At 47.5% G+C, this 10,549-nt stretch overlaps 1 protein-coding gene across 1 annotated transcript; it reads left to right on the top strand.

Moving 5' to 3' along the window:
- The first annotated feature begins 5,782 nt into the window (after window positions 1–5,782).
- LOC125520602 (nucleotide-sugar uncharacterized transporter 2) lies at window positions 5,783–9,819 on the top strand. Its single transcript, XM_048685558.2, has 7 exons — window positions 5,783–6,139; window positions 7,401–7,552; window positions 7,670–7,878; window positions 7,987–8,080; window positions 8,170–8,336; window positions 8,415–8,585; window positions 9,204–9,819. The coding sequence occupies exons 1-7, from the start codon at window positions 6,061–6,063 to the stop codon at window positions 9,484–9,486; spliced, it is 1,155 nt and encodes a 384-aa protein (XP_048541515.1). The 5' UTR covers window positions 5,783–6,060; the 3' UTR covers window positions 9,487–9,819.
- Window positions 9,820–10,549: the final 730 nt, after the last annotated feature.

Here is a 10,549-nt window from a genome sequence, read left to right as displayed (position 1 = left end):
AAAGCAGAAGACGGATGTGATTTCAGCGACGACGACATAGGAGCGTGATGCTGATGGTGACCGACTTCTGGGGCGTGAAAACACGTGGTGCAGGTCTAAGGGCTTGTGCGGCTTCGACAAGACTATGGCGCAGGGTTGATTCAAGGCGGTGTACACATGAGAGAGATTGAAGTCGACAGGGCGCATGGTAGCGTGGCCAGCTACATAGAGTCATGTTGAAGGTGGAGCTGGAGTCTGATGGACGACTTCATTCTGTGCTGATGGAGGGGCTGCGGCGTAAATGCATGGAGAGTCGAAGCCTATTTCAGCGGGATAGCAAGAGACACGTGGATCGGACTGGGTACCAATGGTCTGATGAAGACGTGATACTCGGCATCGGTCAGTGATGATCGATGGTTCTCTGCAGTGGGGGTTGAGGCAGTGTGGGCTAACTACCCGGGAGACTTGATCAGGACAGCAGAGGCTCGACGCAGTGATAGCGGCGAGGCGTGCGGTAAGCACGGGACACAGCGACAGGCCAAGGCACCGGTGGTCAGATATGTTGTTAGACAAAGTGTGCAGGGGGTGCTGAAGCAGTGTTGACGAGTACCGGATTCAAGTTGGTGACTAGGTCTATCGGTGCCGGTTGATGGACAGGAGTTGACCATGGAGAATCTGAGAAAGTGGTGGAGAGTCTGAAATTGTCAAAAACTGAGAGAATACATGGCCGTATATTCTGTGATGTTCGACGCACATGGCAAAGTGCAGATGACAAGTACAAAAGGAGGCGGAGTGCTATAGCCGTGGAACATGCTAGAGACTATCCCAGAAAAAAGGGATGAGACAACTGCGAATTTGACTCAGGATGACACAGGGTGACGGTGAAATTCCTTCAAGTTTCAGACAGACAGTCAAGGAGAGCGATGACGTTGAGTTCGGATAACTCTTATATGTGGCATCCAATATGTGAGTTGTTCATTTTCACGTAGACAGTGATCGGTGTGTGATGACGTTGGACGGATACTCCGGAAGTTGGGAGCACAAGGTAGAGTAACGAAGAACTTAATTTTGCTCGAGAGTTGACTGCTAAGAAGATGAGAAGGGACTACAGTTGCAGGTGGAGTCACATAGAGTCTGGGAGTAGCAGCGGTGCTCATGGCGTATCTCAAGTCCAATGTACATGGAGCTTCGACACATGGATGAATCAAAGGTGGTGGAGAATATTCGCCAAGGTGAAATTTGTTAGAATTGTGTCGAATATTATTGTACAAGGTAGGTTACAGTTGGACTTGGTTTTGGACTGTGTGTAGACAGAATAGGAGTCGTGTCCTAATAGGACACTTGTATCCTAAGCCTCTCATATATAGCAGGGCTAGACACACGATGTAACCTATGTCAACATAATAGCACGGGCACGCGGGGAAGCCGGCGGCGTGTGCCGGCGCCCCGGCGGGCGGGGTGCGGTATTGTGACGGTGTCATGGGGTGGAGCGCCCGTAGTCATGCCCCGGGATGTAGCCATGATGGTGAACCTCGTTAACAAATCTCGGTGTCGTGCCTCGTGTGATTGCTTGGTCCTCGGTAGATCGACGAAGTGCCTCGGATTATTCTAACAAGTGGTATCATGAGCAAGGTTTGAAGAGGTCGCGAATTGTTGATCGAGAGAAGGTCGTGGTTGTAGAAAAGGTCGATGACAGGCGGCGCGATTGGGCGGCAGCAGATGTTGCGGGCAGTTTCATCTCGCGAAGAAGTCACGGCCAGTATAGCAACGGCGGCACAAATCGAAAGCAGTCGGGAAGCTGCAGGACAGCCGTATCGCAGCAGCAGTTGGTGCCAGCAGAGTTGATTGTTTCAGATCGGTCTTAGCGGCGCGTGTGGCAACCCTAGAAGAGAACGGATTACAGCGTTGGCGAGCGTAGATTGAGCGCTTGATCCGGTCGAGCGGGGCGGCAGCCGTACGCGCGGATGCGTGTGACGTGAACAAGTCGAGGCCAAGGCCGCCTGGTTGGTTGGGCCAGCGGCGCTGCAGCTCTGGGCGGTGATGCAAGCCTGTGTTGACGGTTTGGTGACTTGTGGTGTTCACGCGTGCGCGTGCATTGAGCGCAAGGGAGCTGTGTAGTGCTGAATGATACGTGTGCTATGCTATAAGCAAAAGAAGGCACGTGAGATTTGTTGTGAAAAAAAAGGAATTGGAGCATGTCCCAAGAATGAGGTGTAGAGAGACGCACGCACATGGCTATGTGATGTTTCGGAAACAAGATGGCATGCAATGCAAGGGCGTGGTGGGTGCATGTTGGTGTACATGCGGAAAACTATGCAGGCTATGTATATGCATGGTGCGGCTGTGTGAAGCAAGCTGGAGAGGACGTGGGCGTGGTCGAATTTGCACATTGACTGGATACTCATACCATTGCAGGACCAATGAGTAATCGTGGAGTTGTCAAGGAATCTGGGACAAGTTTCAAGGATGGCGGCGTGCGTATAAGGGTCAAAGGCGTCTGGAGCATGCTGTGGTAGGAACATGCATATACAGGGCGTCAAGGCAATGCACGAGATGTGCGGGGCGGACACGACGCGGGGTGGAGCATGGTTGCAGTCGGATAATTTTGGCTGGGTCGGACTGGGTTGTCTGATGGACTGACGTGGATGTTGGTCAAAGCAGAAGACGGATGTGATTTCAGCGACGACGACATAGGAGCGTGATGCTGATGGTGACCGACTTCTGGGGCGTGAAAACACGTGGTGCAGGTCTAAGGGCTTGTGCGGCTTCGACAAGACTATGGCGCAGGGTTGATTCAAGGCGGTGTACACATGAGAGATTGAAGTCGACAGGGCGCATGGTAGCGTGGCCAGCTACATAGAGTCATGTTGAAGGTGGAGCTGGAGTCTGATGGACGACTTCATTCTGTGCTGATGGAGGGGCTGCGGCGTAAATGCATGGAGAGTCGAAGCCTATTTCAGCGGGATAGCAAGAGACACGTGGATCGGACTGGGTACCAATGGTCTGATGAAGACGTGATACTCGGCATCGGTCAGTGATGATCGATGGTTCTCTGCAGTGGGGGTTGAGGCAGTGTGGGCTAACTACCCGGGAGACTTGATCAGGACAGCAGAGGCTCGACGCAGTGATAGCGGCGAGGCGTGCGGTAAGCACGGGACACAGCGACAGGCCAAGGCACCGGTGGTCAGATATGTTGTTAGACAAAGTGTCAGGGGGTGCTGAAGCAGTGTTGACGAGTACCGGATTCAAGTTGGTGACTAGGTCTATCGGTGCCGGTTGATGGACAGGAGTTGACCATGGAGAATCTGAGAAAGTGGTGGAGAGTCTGAAATTGTCAAAAACTGAGAGAATACATGGCCGTATATTCTGTGATGTTCGACGCACATGGCAAAGTGCAGATGACAAGTACAAAAGGAGGCGGAGTGCTATAGCCGTGGAACATGCTAGAGACTATCCCAGAAAAAAGGGATGAGACAACTGCGAATTTGACTCAGGATGACACAGGGTGACGGCGAAATTCCTTCAAGTTTCAGACAGACAGTCAAGGAGAGCGATGACGTTGAGTTCGGATAACTCTTATATGTGGCATCCAATATGTGAGTTGTTCATTTTCACGTAGACAGTGATCGGTGTGTGATGACGTTGGACGGATACTCCGGAAGTTGGGAGCACAAGGTAGAGTAACGAAGAACTTAATTTTGCTCGAGAGTTGACTGCTAAGAAGATGAGAAGGGACTACAGTTGCAGGTGGAGTCACATAGAGTCTGGGAGTAGCAGCGGTGCTCATGGCGTATCCCAAGTCCAATGTACATGGAGCTTCGACGCATGGATGAATCAAAGGTGGTGGAGAATATTCGCCAAGGTGAAATTTGTTAGAATTGTATCGAATATTATTGTACAAGGTAGGTTACAGTTGGACTTGGTTTTGGACTATGTGTAGACAGAATAGGAGTCGTGTCCTAATAGGACACTTGTATCCTAAGCCTCTCATATATAGCAGGGCTAGACACACAATGTAACCTATGTCAACATAATAGTACGGGCACGCGGGGAAGCCGGCGGCGTGTGCCGGCGCCCCGGCGGGCGGGGTGCGGTATTGTGATGGTGTCATGGGGTGAAGCGCCCGTAGTCATGTCCCGGGATGTAGCCATGATGGTGAACCTCGTTAACAAATCTCGGTGTCGTGCCTCGTGTGATTGCTTGGTCCTCGATAGATCGACGGAGTGGCTCGGATTATTCTAACAGTTAACTCCTCGATCTGCTTCATGATTCACCAAGTCCTCCATGAGCACCTGGTCATCCAGTAGTCACCTCATCATCCAGTCAACCCCGGTGGATGTCTCGCCCACCGCCTCCCATGTCTCGCCCGTCAGCTTTCCTGAGACAACTACAGTGCCGCACCGCTGGCCGCTGTCGTATCTCACGCGCCATCAGGTCTTCGTGCCCACAGCAATCCGTAGTGTTGTGCAGATGCATCAGTCGCGCCAGATGCACGAGCTCCACCGTGTGCAGAGAGAGACATCGTGAACGTCGCTCTGGCGACTGCCGAGTGCCCGAGTCGCCAATCCGCCATCGCGTCAGATGGGCAAGCGCCGCCACGAGTGCTGGCCGACTCTGCCACTGCCACGTCGTCACCCACACTGGGCGGTGGAGAAGTACGTTATGATGGGCAAGGAGGATGTCATGCCACCAAGACCTGGCCGCCGCTAGTCATTGTTGTCGCCGTTCTCGTAGCCCCACTGCGGCTCCTGGGGCTTGTGCAGGCCCCCGCCTCCTCACCTCAATGTTACTCTGTGACTCGGCAGGAACTACAGGCTACCCTATATTCATAGGCGCCAGCGGCCTCACATGTGTACATCAGGCATAATTGACTTCTTAAGGCACGTAATCATCGCCGTTCATGGTAGATGTATAAACTGATGAGATACTATAGTATGTACCTCAGACCGGGAGAAATTCCGGCGGGCGGTGGAGCACGTGCAGACGGATCTCCGGCGAAATCGACGGCGTACAGGAACGGTGATGTCGGAAACTTGTAACACGGCGACATCGGGCAAGAAACTTTCGATGCGATCTAATCCTGGTCGAGGGGTTCCTTCTTATATCATCAATTTCGGTGTACCGGACGGCTCCGTGCTCCTGAACATCTCCTCCTCGGACACAACTCCAAGACGCACGCAACATGGACTCTTCTCCGAGTCTGAGTTCGAGATGTGTGGGGAGCTCGATGACGTTGGGAGAGGCGAGGTTGGGGAGAGACGACGTTGGTCTGCATCCCTGCGACAGAGATTGCTACGGCGGGCGGGGAAGGCTGCGGCGGCGGGCGGCGGCAGCGACGTCGGACACACAGAGAAGAAGAAAGAGCAGACCGAGCCAGAGAAGAAGAAAGAGATCGAGCCGGCTGTGCTTTCTTTTCTTAAGGCCCAACAATGGTCAGTTCACGGGAGGCACAAAAACCGTACTAAACATGGCCTGGCCCAATAGATATTCCAGGAGCCCAATAACGAACATAGCGCAGCCGAATAATATTTCGAACGAAAAATTTAGTACCACCTCGGTTATAACATCAACAATAATAATATGGGTGAACAGATTAAAAATTTGGTAAAACGCACCTTGCTTTATTATAGTGTGTGTATATATATATATAGGTAGGTAGGTATAGATATAGATATATATTATAATTATGTAATGAATGAATTTCACCTATATTTTGTTGTCTTATACTGTAACGCATAATGGCCATTTTAACCTTTTTATTAGCGGGGGGCATAGCACATGCAGCCGGAGCCAAAAATCCGAGTAATAATAAGTCCCCTCGTTAAACTGACTGCGATCTTACCATCTGCGTAAAAGAAGACCTCGTTGAACTAGCGTCGCTTTCCCAGGTTCCACATCTCGTGAACTCGCCGACCGGCCATCCCCGCACACCTTTGCCGTCGCCACCTGCTGCTCCCATCCCTCTGCAGCTTGGAACAGCCCAGGCCTGCGCCGCGCTCCTCCGGAGCCGGACGAATCGAGCCGCTGCGCCGGTTGGAGCCACCGGGCCGTTGGAGCCTCCCGGCTGATGCGGCGGCGGCAATGGGACTATGGGAGTTCATCCTGCGCGGCGGCGGCCGGCGGTTCATCAAGCGCAAGGGCAGCGACGCCGGCGAGGCTGGTCAGTGCCCCCTCCCCCGGCCTTCTTTTCTGCTCTTGCTCTCTCGTTGCTCGCTGTGCGCCTTTTGGGGAGATGAGATCAGAGAGGGAAGGTTGTTAGCAGCAATGTGGTTTCTTGGGTTACTTCAACTCCACTACTCTTTCGAGCAGTTATAAAGATTTGAGCTTTTGGTGCGCGGAGGCAATCCACTGTTCTGCATCTTTACAGCCTGTCTATTTTTTAAGCTTCTTCATTGGTATAAATGGCATGAAAATTGCATCTTTTCCACATTGAATTACTTGTACATGTGGCAAAACTGCTTTCTTCAAAATTGTATTGCCCTAGTTTTGTTAAGCTTGCTGAGGTTGTACCAGCGAATCCTACAAAGTACAAACAATATAGGAATCCGGCCATTTCCAGTTGGTCAGTCTCATTTTGGCAGATAGCAAACTGACATTTTTTTCCGGTTATCTGCTCACCAGGTGCTGATTTACTTTTTAATAGGAAATGTACAAACAAAATTAACCAATGTAGACTTCATTAGACTCTAACAGGCTCTTCAGTTCGTGTGGGTATGATGTGGATAGGACGAAGCAACAGCATGCTTACGGCCTTCTGCCCAGTTGGTTCATTCTCTTGCTCTTGTGGGATAAATTGCAATATTGTTCCTACTCCCTGATCCCCAAATCAGTGAGTATGCTTCTGTGCACCCTCTCTCATGAAGTGATGGGACTGTTTCCAGCGACTGCAAATCGATGGCAGCCTTGGCATGTGAGTTGTGGTGATTTATGCCCTGAATGGTGCTTTCGTCTTGTGGGTGTTTGGATTCCATGGCAAGGACACTAGCTTAGTACGATTGTGCACACTTTTGTTTATCTCCTTTTTTGTGTTATTTCTAGTTATGTATAATGCACATGGCAAATCAGTTAGTTCAGCTCCTTTCTGAACTTTGAGTTTGGTCAGCTCTTCATTGGCCACCTGTAGTAAAAGTTGAATTCTTGGTTGGCATGAAGAGTGTTGAACCTGAAAAGCAATGTTCAGTTGTGCGCATTATCTACTGAAAGAAGTCATTCTTAGTGGAGGCAAACTAGCTGTGATGCCACTTGCCATGTTTGATAGTGCTATGTCCCCTATTGCCCTAGTTGTCATGATTTTATTTTTAGTGAAAAAACTGCATTTGAAAGTATGCTTTAGTGGCATTAAATAAATGGTAATCTGCATCACTTTGTGATTGACCAAAACTGAGCTTTCCACTCTTGGTTACACTTTTATGGCCTCCCAGGCAGGGCAATGGAGGAGCTGAGAGGTTCTCTCTACAATGAATTTCATACTTCGGAAGGGGCTAAGCGACAGCAGCAGAGGTTTTGTGGCCCGGGTGTCGCGCTAACATTCAACTTTGTGGTTTCTGTTGGGATCATCATGGCAAACAAAATGGTGTGTGTTGTCTTTTCACTTTTCTTACACTTCATGGCATCTCTTATTTAGTTTTCTTTCAGTTATTTTCTGCTAGTCTTTGCATTTAGTTTTTAGATGACATGTTTTATTTTGCAGGTGATGGGTAGTGTTGGGTTTAACTTCCCAGTTGCACTGTCTCTAATTCATTACATAGCTGCCTGGGTCCTCATGGCTGTCCTGAGGGCATTATACTTGATGCCCATTGCTCCTCCTTCAAAATCCACTCCTTTCTCCTCATTATTCGCTTTGGGTGCTGTGATGTCTTTTTCCACCGGACTTGCTAATATCAGCTTAAAGCATAATAGGTGAGATCAATAATGAAGTCTCCCTGTTCAACAGATGCAAAAATTCTACCTTAATGTTGTGGCCAACCGGTTTTTTTTCATAGTGTGCTCACTGTTCTCTATCTTCAGTGTAGGGTTTTATCAAATGGCTAAGATAGCTGTAACTCCAACCATAGTTGCAGCAGAATTTATTCTTCTCAGAAAAGGTGTTTCCTTTCGAAAGGTAAATTTATCACAAAATTAAGCTTCATATACTGTTCAATTGTTTAGTTGATCTAATTGGTAAGAATATTATATATTTTTGTATTACAGGTCATCACACTAGTTATAGTGTCATTTGGTGTGGCTGTAGCAACTGTTACTGATTTGGAGTTCAACATTTTTGGTGCTTGTGTGGCAGTAGCTTGGATCATTCCTAGTGCTATAAACAAGATCCTGTGGTCAAATCTGCAACAGAGTGGAAACTGGACTGCTCTTGCGTAAGTTGTGATTTATGTCTCTTCTAAGATAGGCTCATAGTTCATATATTTTCTCCTAACATTCAGGTTATTGATCAGGTTGATGTGGAAGACAACCCCAATTACAATATTTTTCTTTCTTGTCCTGATGCCTTTGATGGATCCTCCAGGATTGTTGTCTTTCAACTGGAATTTCAAGAACAGCTGTGCAATTATGATATCTGCTTTGCTTGGTTTTCTTCTTCAGTGGTCCGGTGCTTTGGCACTTGGGTGAGGCATACTATTTCTAGTTTTCTCTTGCATGATTATCCTTCTATTCCGTCAATGTGCATGTTTCTCCTGAAACAAAAGCATGTATTTGTGTGCCCAAGTTTGTTAGTACTAGATTATGTTTTAGGCTTCATGACTTCCTTCACATGATCTTTTGTAACTAGGGAATATCTCATATTTGAAATAAAAATAAAAATAAAGAAGTGTTCGTATGCATGCCATATCCACATGCTTAAGCATTTTGATAAAAGAAAGCACCTCTTTGCTCGTAGAAGTGCACTTATGAGCTGACTCAAACATTGATATGCAATCTACCTTTAGTTGTTCTATACTTCTACTTGCACCTATAATGTATAACCACACTGTTGCTGGTATGCACTATTTTGAGAATAACATACCTTTTTCACCATTATGCTGATAAATGACAAGATCAAGTTTCCAACCAACAATAGAAAGCCTGCCCACTATCCATTACTTTGTTCCTCCTCGAAGCATAGCATTCACCTGTCTTGTGTATTCATGCTTCTTATTCATACATTCTTCCTATTCTGTCATTCTCTCTCTTTGTGGAACCTGTGAAAGTCAACTGATGTTTGCGCTGGTATTTGCACGATGCAGTGCAACCTCGGCTCTATCTCATGTTGTGCTAGGCCAATTCAAGACTATTGTCATAATGCTCTCTGGGTTTCTGGTATTTAAATCTGATCCTGGACTCACCAGTCTTTATGGAGCTGTCATTGCACTAGGAGGCATGTCAGTCTACACTTACCTAGGGCTAAAAGAGTCAACCACTGGCGGTAAGAGAATTCCATCAGCGTCTAGGCAGAGTTCTCTCTCACTGAAGTCCAAGGTTATAATAGACGAAGAAAAGCCAGAAACAAGACCAGTGGACTCTGTCTAAGTTGAAGAATTGCCATTTGGACTGCATTTGTTGAGTTCCATGCACCAACTTCACCTGAGTTTAACCTTATTGAGGGAAGACGGTCAATCTGTATGCAAGTAGCATTCTTAAGAGCATGCTCCCTTTCCCCCTCTTGTTCTTCCTAGAATGCTATGATTCTGTTTTAGGAAATTTTAGTAAGCTGTTGTTCTCCGTTCACCATACTCTTAACATAGAAATAGCTGTCATTCTCCAGTGTTACCAATTTTGGTCAACATGTGTATTTTTTGGTTGTGCCATTTACCTTGTGGATTTTTGCAATTTCAGAAAATATATGATATGCTGCTAACAGTAGTTCTTGTTGGACTTCTTGTAGGCTTTACACTAACTATTGTTCTTAGCAGTTGTTATGCAGTACTTTTACACACCAAATTGTTGGTGTTTGCGGTGTTGCTCTTTGGGTGTGTTGCGGGGAGGGGGGTATTTTTGGAGAAAAAATAGCTACCACAACATTATTCTCGAGGGGGAAAAAGTTGGAATGCCCACTGTGAATGGAATGCTAATATGAGATTATACATAAATGATGTGTTCTTTCCTCCTGCTATAATGGATACCAGCAAAAAACTGAACAACTAACACCTGAAGCCTAGCCAGACCAACCATTTCAATTGTAACTGTATGACAAGAGCTCTTTTGGTTACAAGACCTGAGCAAATGGGACAAATCAATTTTTAAATAGGAACTGAAACGACGCATGGTCAAGGAGAAGCACATCCGAGGGGGTATTTAATAAAAAACTACCACATTTTGATCGACCGTGGCAAAAAAAAACTACCACTCTACAAACTTTGGCCAAAAACTATCACTTTGAGACTAAATTTTGGCAACTTCCAGATCCTTTGAGTACCTTCAGGCAACTTTTGTAAGCTTGGTACCCACAAATGAACTGATATTGAAAGAGCAAACCTTCCTTGCACTTGATTTTCTTTAGGCTTCGTTTGGCAAGGGAGGTTTTTCTGCCCCGAGGGGGTCGAGGATTGCACGTGATTTGATGATCCTCTCCCCTTCACCCAATCCCCCTTCC

Source organism: Triticum urartu, chromosome 7A, assembly GCF_056163025.1.
Source record: "Triticum urartu cultivar PI428250 chromosome 7A, HENAU_Tu73, whole genome shotgun sequence".
Lineage (NCBI taxonomy): Eukaryota > Viridiplantae > Streptophyta > Magnoliopsida > Poales > Poaceae > Triticum > Triticum urartu.
The sequence above is the reverse complement of the archived record's forward strand: the minus strand, read 5'-3'. Positions and strand labels throughout refer to the sequence as shown.

Bases quoted from the DNA above. Each gene is read 5' to 3' on its own strand.
- LOC125520602 (XM_048685558.2), top strand. From the start codon at position 6,061: ATGGGACTATGGGAGTTCATCCTGCGCGGCGGCGGCCGGCGGTTCATC. The intron at 8,081-8,169 runs GTAAATTTATCA...TTTGTATTACAG, and splicing joins AAGGTGTTTCCTTTCGAAAG to GTCATCACACTAGTTATAGT. The intron at 8,586-9,203 runs GTGAGGCATACT...TGCACGATGCAG, and splicing joins TCCGGTGCTTTGGCACTTGG to TGCAACCTCGGCTCTATCTC.